The 20181-nt window shown below is 39.9% G+C and overlaps 2 protein-coding genes across 2 annotated transcripts; one reads left to right on the forward strand and one right to left on the reverse strand.

The window, feature by feature from the left end:
- The first annotated feature begins 621 nt into the window (after window positions 1-621).
- On the forward strand, window positions 622-5478 carry LOC131443196 (proteasome subunit alpha type-6). The gene is made up of 7 exons (XM_058612617.1): window positions 622-797; window positions 1438-1532; window positions 2060-2141; window positions 2550-2705; window positions 3488-3666; window positions 3902-3996; window positions 5269-5478. The coding sequence occupies exons 1-7, from the start codon at window positions 722-724 to the stop codon at window positions 5324-5326; spliced, it is 741 nt and encodes a 246-aa protein (XP_058468600.1). The 5' UTR covers window positions 622-721; the 3' UTR covers window positions 5327-5478.
- A 1278-nt stretch (window positions 5479-6756) lies between these two features.
- Window positions 6757-9301, reverse strand: LOC131443197 (NF-kappa-B inhibitor alpha-like). Its single transcript, XM_058612618.1, has 6 exons — window positions 8978-9301; window positions 8233-8338; window positions 7915-8122; window positions 7715-7803; window positions 7341-7601; window positions 6757-7223 (listed from the first exon to the last, which is right to left on the reverse strand). The coding sequence occupies exons 1-6, from the start codon at window positions 9211-9213 to the stop codon at window positions 7194-7196; spliced, it is 930 nt and encodes a 309-aa protein (XP_058468601.1). The 5' UTR covers window positions 9214-9301; the 3' UTR covers window positions 6757-7193.
- Window positions 9302-20181: the final 10880 nt, after the last annotated feature.

The raw sequence follows: 20181 nt of genomic DNA on the forward strand, positions 1-20181 counted from the left end.
TTATGCTGCATCTGAAAGTAATATAATAGTTTATGTATCCGCAAATGCTAAATAGTGAACTGTAGAAAGCATTCAGTTTACCACAGTGTCAACTATATATGTTAAAATGTTTAAAAAGTGTCACCACCAAACCTGTATACTTTTTTTATAAATCCCCAGCATCGTCAAATATATTCTTTGCATTTCGAGTTACAGTATGTTGCTCAGAAACAAACACAGCCACTTTATTTGTACATATTAAATATTTTTTCTTAGTAACACTGTAAATTCCCCCAAAAATGTCGTGGTGGAAGAAATATTTTAGAAGTTTTTTGCAAACTTAACTGTACCATGTATATTTTATTAGATTATTAATTACATGGATCAAAAAAATATATAACATTTTGCCATCTGTAAATATATAGATATAGGCTACAGATAAATAGTATATCCATAAACTATATAGTATATATAGTTGTTATAACATATGATTTTTATATATGAAAATTTTATATTACATGTTTTATTTTTTAATATTAAATTATGTTATATTATGTTATATTGTGGGGACGTCGTAGTCGTTGTTGTTAACCTTATCATATCACCATAGAAACGAAGCAGTCCTCTTACACCGGAAAGAGTTCCTTTCCATTCAGTTCAACTTCCGGGTGGGAATATTGTGCTTGAAAGTCTGCTCGCAAATCTATTTGGACGAACTTCTCGGCCAACCTCACGTTCTAAAATGTCCCGAGGCTCTAGTGCAGGGTTCGACCGGCACATTACCATCTTCTCTCCTGAAGGAAGACTCTACCAAGTCGGTGAGTATGTGGACGTGTTCACACAAAAGCCGGTTGAATGGTTCAGTTGTTTGCTAGCTAGCTAAATGCCCTGTCATGGTTCGCCTAGCTTGTCTTCCATCTGATAAATAACTCCCTTCCAACGCGAAAGTGAGGTCATTAAAAACCACGAAATTTTAACTAATGCTGTGTAGTTTGTTATTTTGCGTCCACGCTTCTGACAGTTGCATTTAACAGAAGAGAATCAAAATAGCTAACCGGCTAGCATGGTAATTAGCATGGTTAGCGTTGCAGCAAAGCAAGCTGATTCATTGCTCAAGATGTCAAACTGCCATTCATACAAATGTTGTGGTTTGGGAAAGTTAATTTAGAGTATCATTGTAATCAAACAATCCCAGTTATGATATAATTTGTTCTCATGTATGCAATTTTTATGTATTTCAGTGATTTATCTGTATAATTGATGTGATGTAGTTATCTGATCAACAACATTTAGCAGAAAGGTGCTGAAGTGAACTTTTCATGACATACAGCAACATGTCAGTTAATTGAACAATTTATTCCAATTTGAATGTATCTTCAGCAGTGCGTGTTTGGACGTCATTTTTTTCTTGAATGCTTTGTCTTTACCAAACATAATGACATTTGATCTTCTCTGCAGAATATGCTTTCAAGGCCATTAACCAAGGTGGACTCACGTCAGTAGCAGTTCGGGGGAAAGACTGTGCGGTTGTTGTCACACAGAAAAAAGTACCGGTGAGTTGTTTACATACTGTAGAACTTGTGACAGTTGTGGTACTGTGAATCCACATCACTCACATCCTCCTACCGCTAATAGTATTCTTCATTTTGTAATAAATCGTTATATTTTAACAAAGCATCTCAATAATACGATACATCACTCTGAGAACACAAACCTCCAACAACGCTGTTGTATGTATGAATATAGAATATAGACCTCATTATTGTTGGTAGTAGTTGGCATTGAAATTAATATGAATAAACATATCATATTTGTATCATGGTTTTGTTTAATATGTGATATTGTAACATTATTGTATTCATTTATACTGTGATAATGAATATTATATGAAATACAAAAACAAATGAATAAATATAAAATAAAGTTTATATTTAGTTTTTCTGCGGGTTCTCCGGCTTCTTTCCACAGTCCAAAAACATGCATGGTCTTGATTACTTTTGTCTTTGACTACTGTTAGAAAGGGGCCATAGATGTGTATCTGGTATATATAAGTTCTTTTTTTTTCTCCTCTGCGAAACAGGACAAGCTCCTGGATGCCGCCACAGTGACCCACCTTTTCAGAATAACAGATAATATTGGATGTGTAATGTCAGGGATGACAGGTAAGAAAAAAAAGCAATCGGGAACCTTTTCCCTTTTGGATTACCATTTATTTAGTATTTTATTCAGTTGCTGTTCTGAATTTTGTTCCCTCTTCTCTTTACGTTCTATTTAAATGTATTTCTAAGCATTTTTGTTTGTTACTAACTTTAACAAAAACCTATTGTGAAGTTCTCTGACTATTTCAGTGAGCAGGAACAATTCAGTTGAAAACCAAATTAAACACGCTGTGTTTTTTCTTTATCTTTTTGATATTTATGGTTAAAATAGATTTTCCATGACTGATTAAATAACTCTCTCTGGAAAAGATTTCAAAATTGCCTTCAAGAATTGAAACTCTGCAGTGTTTATTAGATGCTTTAAAACACCTTTGCCTTTCTTTTCTCACCCTTTTCAACGTGTTCCTGCAGCCGACAGCAGGTCCCAAGTGCAGCGAGCTCGCTATGAGGCTGCAAACTGGCAGTACAAGTACGGTTATGAGATTCCAGTGGACATGCTGTGTAAGAGGATGGCTGACATCTCACAAGTCTACACGCAGAACGCTGAGATGCGACCACTGGGCTGCTGTACGTATCCATTTAAAAATAATAACTTGGGCTGCTATGACTAATCTGTTACTACTGATAATAGATAATAAATACTTTTTGTATTTTTTTCAAATAATTAAAACCAGTTAGCGTATTTTACGTTTGCTGCATGTTACAAAGAAATCATGTTATGGTCAAAACATCTAATCAATGAATTGAGAAAATAATCGACAGATTAGTCAATGATGAAAAAGTGTAGTTGAAGCCATAAATTAGTGTATGATAATGCTCTTTTATTGTCTTAGTTTTATTTCCTGATTTGTTTAAATGGTTTTTATAAATATGGTCAATCCAATGGAAACTATTACATTTCAAGACATAAGGCAAAGAAGGGTTAGGGCTTGATAAATTCACACTTCTTTACAGCTACTTTCAGACAGATAGATAGATACTTTATTCATCTCACAGAGAAATTCACATGCAATGGAGCAATGGAAGTGATATTTTCTTCTTGTGTAGTTCAGTATTAGTTTTTTGTTTGATGTTACAAAATATTATCAATAATTTGTCGAATTTCTTTTTTTCAAATTTTCTTTTAATTTGTCCAAATTAAAATTCCTTTATTCATTCTTAACTGGGCCATTTGAATCCCATAATTTGGATATTTACACAAATTTGGGTCCCTGTAATGTGTCCTGATATACCATCTGTTTTTCATGAGTTATATTTGATTGAAATGTTTGTTTGGGGTTTTTTGCAACCAACAAATTGATGTATGTCCTGGAAAAATGAAAAGTGTCACTGCCACTGTACTGCTGCAGGTATGATTGTGATCGGCGTTGACGAGGAGAACGGCCCCCAGGTGTACAAATGTGACCCAGCGGGCTACTATTGTGGCTTCAAGGCAACCGCCGCTGGAGTCAAGCAGACAGAAGCCACCAGTTTCCTTGAAAAGAAAGTGAAAAAGAAACTTGACTGGACCTTTAAGGAAACTATTGAGGTATGTAAAGTCACTGTTTATCACCGCTGAACAGCTCAGGTTTACAGGATAGTGAATGTGAATCTAGCTTTTAAGGTGTTTTCCAGGCAGTGTTATCATAACTTGTCAAATATTAATATTATACAGTCCAGTATTATATATATGTGTGTGTGTGTATGTATATCATAAACATAAACCTAATCTTTTCTTCCTGCAAACCCACCTCTCTGTTTGTTCCACATTTTCTCTCCTGCAGACGGCAATTTCTTGTCTGTCAACTGTTCTCTCCATCGACTTCAAGCCTTCAGAGCTGGAGGTGGGCCTTGTCACAACGCAGGATCCCAAGTTCAGGTAAAAGACAACTGTGCATGATAGTTAAGCAGATATCTGTAAGGTGAAAATAGCAGCTATCTAAATCTATGATCTTATACATCTTTTTTTAGTAAAGAGATTTCGGAAAGTAGGTGCAAGTATATAATCAATTTATACACTGTTTTCACAGCCAGCAACATGTTTTTGGCGTAATATTTGCGGTGTTGCTGTGCCGGGATTCATGAGGATACCACAACGGTGCATTATAGATTATTTATTTAATTAGTCTTTTGCGGTGCTCGGTAACATCGCTGCAGTGGTGCAGAATGATTGTAATGGTCCATAATAACCTTTAATTATAATGTAACTCAAGTTATGATCGAGAACTGGGCTTCTGCACCTCCTCTAGGCTCCGTTTCCAACCTTGAAAATAATCAGTCACAGTGCAGTTCATGGCGAGAGACGAGACTGCTATCAGCTGTTCTACTGATCAGCCGTGGAAACATCTCTGGGGGGGGGGGGGGGGGGGGGCATTCTAAGGCTCCCTACGGGGGTAATTATTACACCAAAGTTTGTCTGTCAAAAATCGCGCGCTCGTGGTGAATGGTTACAGGCCCGCGAGACCCTCGCTCCACGTAACATGATCCTGTATATAAGGATATGTTATCTCATGATAATATGTATTTGCCATGGACAGATAAACACTGGGGTGGCAGAGTTTATGTGAATGTATATTTACCATGATTTTACTATTTTTTGCATCATTATGCATTTTCTAGCGAACAGGAATATTGTTTATCAATTTGATATGTAGTGTAAAGTAGCATAAAAAATAGCATCTAGTGCTAAATTGGCATTTTGGTAAGAGGGCACAGCGCCTGGTTTAGAAAGAACCCTGTCTCTATTCCAGCATCAGCAACAACTGCCTACTCTGCAAAACAACCTAAAAAATGGAAAAGGAGTCTTTAAAAAGTCAGACAATGTTAAGTATGCTATAAAACATTATGTCAGTGTGGGTGGAGGGTTTCAGAGACGGTGAGATTCCCTCGGGTCATGTGTCATGTATGATACTTGAACAATTTGTCTGTTTTCTTGTGATGGATAGCATCAGAACATAGAAATTCTATATAATATCTATATAATTCTATATGTGTCGTATATACGACACAGAACTCTTTCAGATACTCAAGTTTGCAAGTTTTTGCTTCCGTGACTTAATAAATGAATTTATCAAAGTCTCTGCATTTAGCAAAATTCAATTCCAGGCATGAAAATCAAATTTATATTTTATTTATCTTTTGTTCTCTCCAGGATTCTGACAGAGACTGAAGTGGACGTCCACCTGGTGTCCTTGGCAGAGCGGGACTGAGCGAGCAGAGACGCATCACCTGTTGGATTAAGTTAGAGCATGATGGGATATACAAGTCTGAGCAGATGGAGACTGGTGTTATCTTTGTTTGCTGTACATTTACCCCCCCCCACTGTTTCATTCAAAAATAAAAAAAAGTTTTTGGAGTAAAATTGTAAATTTCTCATATTTATTTTGTTATTGAGGTTATTTTTTTCCTCTTACAGCAGATACAACTTGGTTTAAGCACAACAACGTACTTGTGCACACCTTTAAACTCCCATGTAATCTCATTCCTGTTTCATCAGCTGTGTTTTCGTCTGTCGGTTGAATTTAGCAGCAGGAGGAAATGGAACATGAGCGACTGCTCAGCTCTACCCCAGAGCTTCCTGTTGTGGCTCTTGCTGCACTAAAAAAAAATCATACAGCACATCAGTGGTGATTCTACTACAGTGAATGATAAAGTCACCAGATTTGACGTAATTTTTTTTTAATGCACCTGTAACCTGTCAGAAATAGATGACTTCAGCTCAACAGATACAACTGAGATACATTTGGCTTTAACAATGGGCTCCAGTGTGTAGGTTTAACTCGGTGTGGAGAGGACTTTGTCATCACTGTATGATCAGAAATGATGTTAATCATTCTTTCTAATAAGACTCATTACATCAGCATTGTCTCATTGCCCTTTATTTGTTTTTGCAGAAACACTCGCAGCAAAAATGTGACATTTTCTTCTATAATATGTTGGGAATTTTCACTCTTGATTCATGTTAACATCTCGTAAGTCAAGTTCCACTCTGTTAAAGAAGGAACCTGCTTACGGGTCCTTTGGAAAATCCCTCTGCTGAGTTAAGCTTTACAGCCCCGAGGAAAATTACAGCTATTAAGTCTTATCACTGTGTTTTTCTCACTTAGTGTTTGTTCCACTTTTACTTCACATTGGAAATGAGAGGCAGTCAATTCAGGTAATTCCTGACTGAAAAATTCCAGGTCTGCAGTTGACACGACTCATGTGTGGCACACTTTTTCCTGTTTTTGTAAAAAAAAAAAAAAAAAAGCACATTTCCTACTTCCAAAATTTCCTTGGTATTTGTACCCAGTGCCAGGACTGAGTTGCTATTCAGCACTAGTTCTTCCAGGGTGGGGCAGAATACTGAAGTATATTATGCTCCTCTTGTTCTTGCCCAGGGACTTTCAGCGCAGTGACTCAGAGACCAGGTGACCTCGCCCCAACAAGGAAATCCCAGACCATTCAGAGTTCTAACTCTTTCACAAGTCTGACTGATGACTCCCTTCTTCGTCATTTTGTGCGAGAAGTGAGAAATGCTGCTTATTTTTACAATGTGGAAAGAACACGAGAGAGTCACCGCACAGAAGGAGATCAGTGAGCAATCGTAAAAGAAAAAAAAAAAAAACGCTGAGTGGATGAAACACACTGATCCGAGCTCTTTATATTCATAGACTTCTTTTTTATTCTGAGCATTTTTCTTATGTAAATAGTTCAATTCACACAACATGAGCACATGTACAGGTACAAAAATAATATCTCTGCATTTACAATATATTACAAGTCCAATATGTACACATCTATATATATATATACTGTATATATATATATATTCATTTTTTTACAGAGTAGAGAAAAGACTACATGGAGGTCGTGGTCTTGCTGGTATGTGGTTCTCGGCACAGACTTTCTGTGACTTGGACCGGCTTTGACCGGACTAGACGCCATCTTCATTTGTGTTAGTGATCCCGGGGGCCAGCGCCTGTGACTTGGACCTGGACGGGGGGACGGACACTGACTGGTCCCTCATTGTGGGGCCGTAGGCAACCCAGCAGCAGCTTCACTGTCACCGATTCATCAGTAGAAGAGTGCTTCTGTTTATTTTCCAAACTTTATGTCGTCGTAAAGCTGTAGGGAAGAAATAAAAAAAAATGTTTTAGGAACCAACACTTTTTATTATTATATTTGACGTACGCTACTGAGATCTGGTCTACGGTTTCTGATCTTTCTGACTCGGATACTGACCTCATCTTCCGACAGGTCCAGATCCTCCATGTCACTGTCATCTGATTCGCTTTCGGGCAGCTCCCTCAGCTCCTGTGCCGTCTTGTCAAACAACTGGCACCGGATCTCTTCGCTCTGGCGCCCGTAGGTGAGGTGGTACGCCGTGAAGCCGCCGTAGTTCATGCAGTTGACGTTGGCGCCGAGGTCGAGGAGACAGCGCACCAGCGTGGAGTTCTGGAGATCCACTGCCAAGTGAAGTGCCGTGCGACCGCTGCATTGTTCCTACGGGAAACAAGGTGAAAAATGTGGCGTTAGCTTCCTGCTCCCTTCCTTTGCCTTTATGTTGCAAAACACGGTGAAAAGTCTGCCTTCATGTGGGTGTTAACGACACCTACCTGTGCGTTGATGTCTGCGCCCAGCTTCACCAGGTTCTCCACCAATGAGATGTAGCCGTTAATTGACGCCAAGTGGAGACAATTGTGTCCTGAAGGAGAAAATGAGGCAAAGTTTCGTCAGTGACAATGAATTCAAGAATCAAAGAAGAACGAAAATAATAAAAGTGGGGAGGCATTCTGCATTTTTTTCTTGAACCTACCACTGTAGTTGGGGAAGGACATGATGGAGGTCAGGTGGCGTTGGCAGGTCTGAGTAATGACGCTGAAGCAGGTGAGGGAGCCTCTCTTGCAGGCGATGTGCAGAGCCGTGTTGCCGCAGTTGTCCGTGAGCCGCGGGTCGCAGCCGGCCCTCAGCAGCTTCTCCACCAACTGTGGCTGCTCTGTGATCACTGCTAGATGGAGAGCGGTCTGGAGAGAGGACATTTAATTATTAAACCAACTCTGAGTGTGTGGAAGGAGGGAAGGAAACGAGGGTTCTTTATTTAGCTGAAGGTGATTAATGTGTGACTGGTTATTACCTGTCTCTGGTGGTTCTGCAGGTTGAGGAATGGGTGATTGTGGGAGAGCTTGATCATCTGGAGGGCATAATCTGTGGCTTCGTGAATGATGGACAAGTGTAGAGGCCTGTGGGGAAGAGGAGGGGGAGAAAAAGAGAGTTAAAATACTGCTTTTCTATGAATTTTGTTTTATTATTATTTGTTTTAATGCATGAGGAAGTGGTTCCAGGCAAATAAGGGAGAACAAAGCCTGAGCAGTGGAGCGTTTCGCAAGAATGGAGTTTTGTCGGGTTATTTCCACCAGTTGTGGCTTGACACATCTGATGCTTTATCAGTTACTGGCAGCGCGCCAGGGACTTTCCTGAACGCGCAACGCGGACTTAAGCTCCGCCCAGACTGCGCTCTGAGCCAAAGTACACACACTGAGTACACACTGTGATGCACGCAACACACACACACACACACACACACACACACACACACACACACACACACACTTTAAAGCCCACTAGTTTTCCCTGCCACTTCCTCCATTTTCGTGCGCACTTTTGCAGCTTTTCAAACCTCCTCGGTGCACTGCGTTTAAAAACGTTTGAACGCTACAAAATGCGCAACTCAAATCCACCCGTGAAACTCTCGCAAATGCACATTTTAAACGTAACAATCCACAGTTTAAACGTAACAATCCACAGTTTAAACGTAACAATCCACACACACATAGAGAGAGAGAGAGAGAGAGAAGGGGGGAAAAGCAGTGTCCACTTACGTGTCACCATCCTCGGTCACTGCACTCCTCCACGGCTCGTAATCCCTCTGCGCGCGTTCCGGCGCGTTCATGTCCAGGATCTCAAAGTCGCTCACGAGCTCGTCCTCCTTCAGGGAGTCCAGGCCGCTGTCTAAGCGATCCTCCTGGCACGGCAGCGCCTTGCCGTGTTTGGGCCCCATGTTGTCCAAGTTATAATCCATTTGAGCGTGAGTGCTGGGAACTCTGTGCACGTCCATGTCGAATGTGTGCAGGAGCAGATTCGTCTCCGAGTGTGTGTGTGTGTCTGTGTCTGATGTAAGGTCAGGGTAGAAGTGTGGCCCGAGAGGGAGGCGCTCTGGTTTTACAGGCTCTTGGGCGGAGACCTGGCGGGGATTTCCATTTGACTAAAGCAGAGGGAAATCACACATACGGAGATGTGCTTTTGTGAGAAAAATCCCCCCCCTCAGCTCACTCAGAACGAAAACTTTGTAGTTTCCTATTCGACACCTCGTTTGAAGCAGCCATGTAAGTTTTAAAGACGCGATTTATTTCAGTGAATGAGCGACAAGGTGATCATGAATGAGAGAGAGACACTGACTCTTGAAGAATTCCCTTCTGCTCTGGGGGAAAATGTCATATTTTTTTTTTTAGAGGTTAACCAAAGCAGCACTGGCATGTTTCCATGTTATACCTCTCTGACCCAGTTGTCCAAATTTAACTGAGCTCTTTAAAAGTTCAATTCAAAATGTACACTGAAAATAAACAGTAGCCCACACCTACGCCACCAACCACACGCTGTTATCACGTAACTACTAAAAGATAAGTGTATTTATATACACAAGGCTCATTTAAAGTTGTACTTCGTAAACACCACTAAATATAATACATCTGAGTTATTTCACATTAAGTTACTTTTTTTGAGCTGTTGGGTTTGGATTAAACACCATAATCCAGATCTAAGGCCAATTGAAAACCTACCATTTATTTCTTTAAAAAAAAATGTATTGCTGTTGTTAAAGGGACAGAAATCCTGCTACTACTCCAACAACACATGTAATCACCACCACATAAAATAAATAAATCTGATTTAATTCACAAAAAAATGCAAAATTAAATCTAATATAGTTTGTTCTATTACTTTTTTGAGCTTGTGAGTTTGGATTAAACACAATAATCCAGAGATAAAGCCCATTTGACGGCATATATGAGTAGTTCATTTATTTCTTTTTTAAAAATGTATTGTTGTCGTTAAAGGGACAGAAACTACTACTGCTACTACTCCTACAACACATGTAATTACCACAAAATATAATAAATCTGAGTTATTTCAGAAAAAAGTAAAATGTAAATTAAAATCAATTATAGTTTGTTCTATTGCTTTTTTTGAGCTTGTGAGTTTGCATGTATGTGTAGCTTTAATTGAAAACCTATCATATATTTATTTCTTTTTTTTAATGTATTGCTTTAGTTGAAGGGACAGTGTGATAACCAAGTGTCACATTAAAAACAAAATATAAAAAATAACTTTACATGACTTAAATATGCAGAACAGTAATGAAATGGACAGAAATCAATGTTAGAAAAAACAATCACAAATACTATAACATTACCAAGCACTAAAACATGCAGCAATTATGATTCAATGCAATACAATGACTGACAATACAGTGCATAATTGCATTACTCAACTTTGCTTATTTGCATATAATACACTTTATCTGACTCAATCAAAAACGTTAGTTTACACCTTACGTTTGGTCACACCTTATTATTTTATAACCAGAATGTATGACCCCCCAGGGCAGTACCAGTGGTGTGAACACTCTGCAGCCTGCGTTTTTCAGGTGGCAGGATTTCAACACTTATTTCAGTCCACAGTTACTCTATGAAGTGAATTTACGCAGCACAGTCAGCGCAGAGAAAGAGGGGAAGATTCTGAAGTTTCCTCATGGAGACTCCCCTTGTGAAAGCTGCTTGTTCCACAGTGGGATGTCCTGGACTTACCCGTTCATGCCCTGCAGATGCTCTTACTTGGCACTGAAGGGTAAAGTCCATACATAATTCAGCTTAGATCCAGGAAAGGACAGTGTGTAGTGATGCAGAACGCACAAAGCTATGACTTTTGGTAGGAAGTTTGTTTCCTTTTGTTGTTTTGTTTTTTTTCAAACCCCCACTGTAACTTTCCTTGTGACCTTCTTCTTCTCTTTGTTTGCCTTTGTCCCACTTGTGCTTCAAGGCAACTTTTTCGAAAGAAAAGGAAATTCCTTTGTATGTCACAACACGGTGGTGAAGTGTGTGACAGAGCTACCTGTTTGTGCTCCCCTGACATTTGAGATAAAATTCCCAGGATGGCTTGTGTTTACACTGTAAAGAGGTGGCTTGGTGGAAACATAGCAACCGTATCCAAGGGCAAGTAAAGCTATCACACCTCGGTGGGGTGATACTCATCTGTGATTGCGCTATGCACACCAGACAGACACACACATACGCACACCCAGTGGGGCTCTGATGTCACTGAGTCGCAGACGAACATCACTAACAGGCTCTCTGCAGCTCCTCTGTGTCTGCTGTGAATTCCACACATACTTTAATCTGTGCCAAGTATCATAATGACACATCTGGGGACAAACTGTACTTGCAGCTCTGTGTTTTCTCTCCAGTTGCCAAGAAACTGGGATTTTTGTCTTTATATGGCTAGATATTCACCTAATCTAGGAAATACTGATACTTCCACTTTACGTCTTTTGAGAGCTTTTGTTGTTGTTGTAATGCCGTGCGAGTGCGCCTGTCTGCACTCGCACGGTGTTTACACGTGGTTACTATGGGCACCAACCGCTGATTGAGCACTGACGCCAGTCAAGCACTGTACATTGCCCTCTGTCTGCGTGTTGGTAGAGCGCCGCTTATCTGAGTCAGTAGGTGCCTGAGGGAGCATCACACCCTGTCAGCGAGGAGCTGAGGTCATGAAACTGACCAACCAACACTCACAGCAGCACACATTCTTCAGCAAATGGGTGGTGAAACTTTGGAGCGGCCAGATTATGAAGTAATAAATACCTAATAAAAAGTGGTGCTTTTGCTGACTATCCAAAATACTCAAAGTGTTACCTGCCTCCCTGCGTCAAATTAAAGACACAGTATGTAATATCTGCGGCAAAGGTCATTGTTTGATGATTTTCGTAAAAGTGCAGTGGAACCATGGCAGCAATGAGTAGTCGTGATATATTACAACAAATACACACAATAAAACACTGGCTAACTCGTATACGGAATATTTCTTTCCTCACTCTGATGTCTCATGCGGGTTTGCCTCTTATTAACTTATAACAGAGACAGATAAAGTGGATGACGGCATTAAAAGGCGATCAAAATCAAACAATCCTTGAATATAAACATGAGTTTTTATACATTAAAAGAGTCTTGGATACATTTTGGTACAAGTGAGTACACTCTTCATCAAAATATGTGTAGTTTTTAGATATTTAATGCTGAAATGTTACATATTATATCTTTAAAGAGAATATTTCCTCATTAGTTGTACAGTAACTACAATGACATTACATTACACTCTATAAATAATAGTTACATTAATAGTTCAATTTTTTTCATAGGAAATTTGTCACTGTTTCCAACTCAGTTAATCTAGTTATGTGAACATACATGACCTACATTTCATGTAAACGTGATGGAAAACTTTTTTTTTTTTCAGCAAAAGGTTAATGAAGTGGGGGGTAAAAGGAGAAAACACACTAATACTGAAATCACATCATGGCTAATCTGTGAAAGCGAAACACATGTAATTTCTGGAGGGCATCGTTTATTTACACCTAAAGGAAGACTTTGACATTTAGGGATTCATGCATTTTCACTTTCACGTTGAGAGATTGTTACCACTGCTTTGCTAAATATGGAGGTGAGAGAGCGTTACCCGAGAAGAACATCTGGCTTTGTATTTAAAGGTCCAGTGTGTAAAATTTAGAATAGAATAATAGCTTTATTGTCATTGCACATCAGGTATACAATGGAATTGCTGTGCTTCTACAGCAGCAGTAAATATAAATACAATAAAAGCAATATAAACACACAGACATTGCTTTCAGGATCCACACTCTGCCTTTGTGTTCAAAGTTCTTATGGCCCAGGGAAGAAGCTGTTTTTAGGCAGCTGTACCTCCTGCGAGAGGGCATGAGGTTAAACAGGTGCTGACCTGAGTGTGAGGTGTCAGCAGTCATTTTCCTTGCTCTCCTGAGACACCGTGTGTTGGCAGTGTCCTCCAGAGAGTGTAAGGGACAGGCAGTGATTTTTTTGGACAGTTTTTGTATTGTATTTTTACTTTTATTCATCCCATCCTCGACTAGAAACCTTCCTATGATTAGGGCAGCCACAGAGCAGAATAATGGGAGTTGGGTACCTCAAACCAAGTTCCCTTTCCTCTTGGCCATGACCCTCTGCAGGTGTTTCTGCCACTGAACTGTTGGCATACCATGCTGTGATGCAGTATGTGAGGACACGCTTGATGCTGCTGTGGTAAAAGACTAGTACCAGCGGCTTCTCCTCCACATGGTTCCTTCTCTCAGTTGTGTTTGCAGTTCAGGAGAGGTCCGTAGCTGTGTGTGTGTGTCCAGGAACTTAAAGAACACAGTCCCCGTTGATGTAAAGTGATGCTGCTTCCCCCTCCTGTGTTTCCTGAAGTCCGTTACCATCTCCTTGGTTTTGCTGGTGTTGAGCAGTAAATTGTGTTCGGTACACCACCCCGCCAGCCCTTTCACCTCCTCGCTGCCCCGCTGTCTCGTCCCTGCCGCTAACGAGGCTGACGACCGTGGTGTCGCCTGCAAATTTAATGGCGGCATTGAACTATGCACCCACACAGAGAGCTGAGAACCGCTGTGTCCTTGTGCGCTGCCATCTACCTCTGTGTGTACAATCACCTCAATGTATGAACAGCTTATCCCAGAATGAGTCTTAGAAGTTTTTACGGTAGCCCACAGTTTTGAGTTTTGAGTTTTGAGTTTTTTGCATCATGTGTGCGGTGAATACTTCTACTGCTGTAGTCCATATGTGGTGTGTGTGAGGGCCTACTGGGACCAGGCTCAGGGGGCTCTGAAGCCCAAGCCTCTGCGCTCCTATCCTGATATTTTTGCTTCTACATTACTCCAACCAATATTTTTAATAGGGCCCTGAAGCCACATAACACTGGCTATGTTATGTGGTATATACTAATAGGGCCCCTCAATCATATACCATGGTTTATGTTATTTACCCATTATATCTGAAAGGGGCTCCTAATGAGTATAGATGTGTCAATAGACGGCAGTAGTAAGAGAACTCTTGACAGGGAGATGCTGCAGGTAACTCACGAGTGCTCAGGGGTCCAACTGGCTCATAATCTGTCCCAGGTTGTACGTTAAGGGATTATCTTCTGCAAAACCTGGATGTATTTTAACAAGTGTTTTACTGTCTGGTCGTTAGTCTGTGTAAACCCTGAAAACACCATCAACCATGTCACATTCAAATCATCTTTTGGGATTCATGTGATTGGTTGACGAGGTATTTGCATTCACAAGCAGTACAAGGGTGTACTTAATTAAGTGGCAAGCGAGTGTACAGCAGGGTCAGCATATTTTTTTTTAACGAGCTGGCCTCGTATTATACGCCTGCCTCCCGTCAAGTTACTATAAGGTCATCTGGAGGCCGTGTTCGGAGTGCAGAGACAACCTATCACAACACAACACACTGTAAAATGTTGTGATTATAATGGAGCTAAGGGGGTTCTGAGTCTGACAAGAAGCCTGCACAGAAACAAGTGTACATATCATGGCCTGGAGGGGGGTTCATACATTATTAACATATTCATAAAGTTTTCATAAAGTGTTGATTTGCAAAGAAACAGTTCCAATGAACAGCCTGTACATGTCATGTTGCTGCAGCTTCTGTGCTGAGCCTTAACACAGCAAACACAACTACAATAAATCAATCAATCAGTCATGCTGGACTCACATCTACATGTTGCTTTAATGCTATGTGCATCAATGTTGAGCAGGTCAGTGTCAGTCTTGAATTACTGTAACATTGCTAAGACGATAGTGATGGTATGGTTCCGTCTGGGCCTTGGACTGACGCTCAGTTCAGTAACAGTCTGGGTTTCAGTCAACTAACCCACCAACTAATCAACCAACCAACCAACCAGTTAATCAGTCAGTCCATCAGCCAAGTCTTATTTATCACGTAATCATAGGTACGTGTTTTCAGAATGTAACTGGGATAAAAAACAATGACTTGGCTGTAAAATGTACAATTAAATCTTAACTGCTTCGCCCATAGATACAAGAAGATCCAGTCTAAGCTACTTTTAGGCAGATAAATAAAAAAGTCTTATATAAAGTACCTTAAAGTATCTTACCAGAAAATGACTTTGGTAGAAGTTGAAGTTACTTTTTTATAATGTTACTTAAGTAAAAGTTTTAAAGTATATGACATTAACTGTGCTTAAGTGTCAAAAGTCATTTTCTGATATAAAATGTACTCAAGTTTTAGAAATAAAAGTATTAAAAAAGTGAGGAGTAAGGATTGAGCCATTGTCTTTCCACTGGAAGGTTGCGGATCAATTCCTGACACTGCAAGACACTTAACCACACGTTGAAGCGTGTGAATGGGTATGAAATATGTGTGAATGGCAAAACTAATGTAAAACAGCAGAGTAACAAAGATAGTTAGTAAAAGTAAAGCTTGCTAGAAATATAAGTATTAAAGTACAGTTACATAATTTTAATTTTAACAAAGTATTTGTATATTGTTATGTTACAACACTGGAATAAAGGAAATATGCAGTGATATGTGAATATGATCTCACCCTGACAAGACTGATAGATTTGAGCTGTATGTTTTATCCCATCCAAATGAATGTTGAATGAAGTAAATATTGTATTTTAATTATAAAGCAATAGAGGTACATCAGTCTGGAGGGAGTCAGGATAACCTTTGGCCTTGAAGCTACAGTAAATTAAACAAAAAGCTTCCTGCTTCCAGCTCCAGAATGTGCATACAGGCAAATCATGTAGGAGGAAATCAAATGTGTACATTTCTCAGCATTGTACTGAAGCACATTTCTTGGGAAAATGTAATACTCTTTAAATTAAAAATATAAAATAAGATGTAATAATTTTCTGTCAGTTTGAAGGTCACTGTCTGAGTCAGGTTGCATTTATTAATTTTACGACACTGCACCTAGGTCAGCGTTCTAAAAATAGCTTCAACTTCCCAGATATGTGACTGTCGCTCATGACGACTTCCTCCCTGTGTGTGGAGGAAACTATCAGCGCATTGTTACAGTAATCGCTCAGTGGACGTTTTCTCTGCAAGTCATGCTCAGATCATGAATTGCTCGTGTAGGTCCAGTGACACTGACACAGCACTTCTACACCCACTCCATGTTTTCACATTGTGTGGTTAAAAAAAAGGAGTATTTTAGTACATGACAGCTTCACACACATGGCTGTTTTCCATGCTAAATAACGGGTCGGGACGTATTCATTGTTTGACAGTGTGAGTCAATGTGTTTCTCGAGTTGACCGTAGCCGTGCTTTGTGAAAGGAAAACATTTTGTGTGGTTATTATCTCATATAATCACAGTGTAGAATAAGCTTTCAACACAGTCACAGGGAGGAGACATGCATGACCTCATTCACTTTTTTACAAAATAAACCCAAGGAGGTTTTTTATTTTTTTTGTCCCGCGTTTTCCCCCACAACAAATACAATCGATTACTTCAAGTAGGTTTCTGTAGATGTAACAAAAGAAGAAAAAAACTCTTCACAGATGCATGTGATACTCTCTGTGATTTCGATGGTTTGAAGGACTGGTTTCAACAGCTTTCTAGTGCTGTCTAGCCAAGTGAAGACATCAGAGACGCATTGATTGAAACTTTCAAATTGAGGTGAGGAACTCTGAGATCCTCCCCTTGTGTTGACTTGGTTTCGCGCTGAATGTGCAAATGCATATTTTTTCGGGGAAATGTGGGTGTTTTTCGGAGAAGGGGTAATACCTTTGTTTCCCTCCCCAGGCATTCCCACGGTGTTTTGAACACACACACTATCAGGTTAAGAAATGATATACAAATATACATATAAGGACACATGTTAAAGGTTCGGTTCGACTTTAGTTCCAAAGAACAAAACATTTTTTTGCTTTATGTGTCCCATTTGTAGGTCGTTTTTATGGGTGGGATTTTCAGATAAGCGTTACTTGAGAACATGAATAGCACTCGTCTGAGAAGCAGCAGCTGAATTTTTTTTTTGGGGGGGGAACACCTAAAACCCGATTTTGTTGAGGTTTTAATGTCATTACCATTTGGCTTCCTGTCTCTAACTCCCACATAAAACCAAACCTTGTCTTTTTCACAATGTGGCTTTTGTATGGATTACACAAACTAGGTGTAACCTGTTAAATATAGTGAGTCGGGGTGCTGGGAGGTGAGTTTGTTTGTTTGAAGAAGTGTGGTTGTGTGAGGTACTGACTGCTTTGTGTCTTGAACCAGGCAGGCACACCCTCAGTGAAAACATGGCTGCCAGACACAAGGAAAAACAAATTCGAGGCATTTAACAAAAGGTTCACTTCATAAAATCTACAACAGCTTCATCCAATGATATCTTAAGTTTATCTTGTAATTAGACTACATTTTGTCAATGGGAAACAGAAGTTCATAGAGAAAAGTGATTTTCCATGATGGCTCACAGGAGCTGTTGATCCATGACTGACCACATCAGTCAGTTTCAGTGGGTTTTTTTTGTGTTAATATCCACCATTCAGATTTTTTGATACAAACTCACCATAAGCTTAAAGAGGCTAATTTTCAAGAGTTAGTTGTTGGTGAAAGGGCTGTCCTGCGACGAGATGATCAAGCAGCAAACATATTTTTGATTGAGTTTTTTATTTTTTTTGTGTAACTATTGGCATTTTTCCACTACACAGTTCCGGCACAGCTCATCTCGGTACGCCACTACTTGGCACATTTTTGTTTTTGTTGCGTTTCCATTCGTGATAGTACCTGGTACCTGGTACTTTCCGTCGTACCTGCTCTGGCGAGGTTCCAAGTGAGCTGAGCTGATACTATGCGTGACGTCGTCAGACTGCAGGCCAGTGATTGGTCAGAGAGAGTGTCGGCACTGTGAAAGAGACATGAGCAAAACGTCCAACACAAGAATCAAACCGAAAAAGACTTAAAAATCTTGAAGAAATGCGCTAATCTCCAACTTTTAGCAAGGAAATGTCTGAAATCTCAATATTTAACAGAGGAGTCTTGTGTATTTAGCGACGGCACTGCTGAAGCTGCATCATAACCCCTTCTGCTGCATTTTAGTTCAGTTCATGCAGGAAGTACTGAACGATTCTGTGAACAAATCTTTTTAATTACCTAATTCTAATGATTGAGTTACACAGTAAACAACTGCTTTAAAAGTCACTAGTTTGTGTGTGTCTCGTGTAAAACGAAGTCAAGCTGCGCCGTGCCGAGCCATGGTAACTGGAACTGTAGTGGAAAAGACACCATGCGTGTCAGTACCTCAAACAACCACACCAAATAAAAAACCTTGAACTATCCCTTTAAATGTCATGCTAACTAGATTGTTTCTAAAATTCCCCTCTCTTTCAAACAAACCTGTGAGCACTCATGTGCACCTGAGCATATCTCTCCAACAGATGATTATGTAACAAGTCTTAAAGTCTGGAGATTATTAACCCCTGGTGGCTAATAACATTTTAATTCCTTGTTAGCCTCAGCTGCAAATTGCAAGTTGATGTCCATTTTTGTTTTTGTACAACTTTAAGTCATGGAACTGTTACCAGAGAACCTTCAGCTCACTGTTTGGTTTTCTCGAGTCTTTCCTACATTCCTTCATGTGCAGCTGTATTGATTGCCCATAGTGTCAGCCGTCTGCGCTGTGGACAATGTGAGACAATGAGAAAAATTTCACTATTATGAAAGAAACCGCAAAGACAGCTCAGGTTTTCTGCTACGGCTCAGTGAACTGCACTCTGAACACAAACGAGCCCAGAGAAGTTTCCTGACACACTTAGAGCAGCGTGTGACTGGCAGCGCACTACACACCACGGAAACAGTGAGGCTACCACACAAACCACAAATCAACTGAGCAAAATCTCTCACTTTAATATTCCCATCAGCAGTTTTGCATTCTTGTAAGGTTTCAGTTGGCCCTTGGTTTCAGTTCATTTTTGTTAAAAAGGTAAAATACATTACAAATAAACCCGGATTCATTTATTTTATAACCTGTTTGTCTGTAGGAAGCAGAGGATTTTAGTTTGTGCTCTGTAGTTTATGTGCCATGTTATCATTTATTCATGATCTTTCTTTACTGACTTAAACTATAGTCACTCATCCCGCGGTGGATTATATTCCAAAAAATTACTATTTTATTTCATGAATACTATATTTTATTATATCATATTTGAATTCATATTATTTTTTTAACACTATTATGAAATTTCACTGTTTCAGTTGCAGGATAAGCAACGGTGCCATTTATCGCCTTTCCACAGGTCTTTATCGCCCTCCTGTGGTCAACACGTGCATTGCACAGCATGGGATCAGAGGGCCCTCTTGGAATATATGCACCATGTCAACAAGAACAACACACTGATGTTGTGACATGTGATCAACCAGAGCTATCGAGTGTTGTGTTTCCACAGTCATCAGTTCTGCAGGTAACACACAGCTTCAGGCCTCCACTCACTCCTCAGTCTGTCCATCACTGTCACTTGTGAGCGAGCACAGAGTCCAGCAGCGAGCTGTCACAGCTCCTGCCTCTGGGGCTGCGGCTCCAATGATTTTTCATCTTCCAGTCAGCACATTTTCTACTGAACCCCTGCAGCTGCACAGAGTGACCACTGTTAACACTACACCCACAGGGGTGTGACATAGTACATGGACTTAAAAGGTCACTTCCAGAACAAGGGCGCTTCAGAAAACCAGTAGGTTAAAGTGTATCTGTCTGATTCAGCTGATTTCTTAAGTGACGTTAAAATGTTGACATACTTAAAAACAAACTCTTCTCTCTGTCTGCAGGTACACACACTTTTACATGTGGGTATTCCTGCCATCCATGTCTTGATATGTGAGCTTAAAAAAAATGTTTTTCAAATCATTTTCTATATTTTGCATTTCCATGACAGCTGTTACTGAATAGGAGTCTGTTTCCTCCAGTGATTTCTTG

Source organism: Solea solea, chromosome 17, assembly GCF_958295425.1.
Source record: "Solea solea chromosome 17, fSolSol10.1, whole genome shotgun sequence".
In the NCBI taxonomy this organism is placed as follows: domain Eukaryota; kingdom Metazoa; phylum Chordata; class Actinopteri; order Pleuronectiformes; family Soleidae; genus Solea; species Solea solea.

Excerpts from the sequence above, each read along its gene's own strand:
- LOC131443196 (XM_058612617.1), top strand. The coding sequence starts at position 722 with ATGTCCCGAGGCTCTAGTGCAGGGTTCGACCGGCACATTACCATCTTC. Across the intron at positions 2,142-2,549 it reads TGTAATGTCAGGGATGACAG|CCGACAGCAGGTCCCAAGTG; the intron begins GTAAGAAAAAAA and ends GTGTTCCTGCAG. Across the intron at positions 3,997-5,268 it reads ACGCAGGATCCCAAGTTCAG|GATTCTGACAGAGACTGAAG; the intron begins GTAAAAGACAAC and ends TGTTCTCTCCAG.
- LOC131443197 (XM_058612618.1), bottom strand. The coding sequence starts at position 9,213 with ATGGACGTGCACAGAGTTCCCAGCACTCACGCTCAAATGGATTATAAC. Across the intron at positions 7,602-7,714 it reads GCGCAGACATCAACGCACAG|GAACAATGCAGCGGTCGCAC; the intron begins GTAGGTGTCGTT and ends TGTTTCCCGTAG. Across the intron at positions 7,224-7,340 it reads TGGACCTGTCGGAAGATGAG|CTTTACGACGACATAAAGTT; the intron begins GTCAGTATCCGA and ends TCTTCCCTACAG.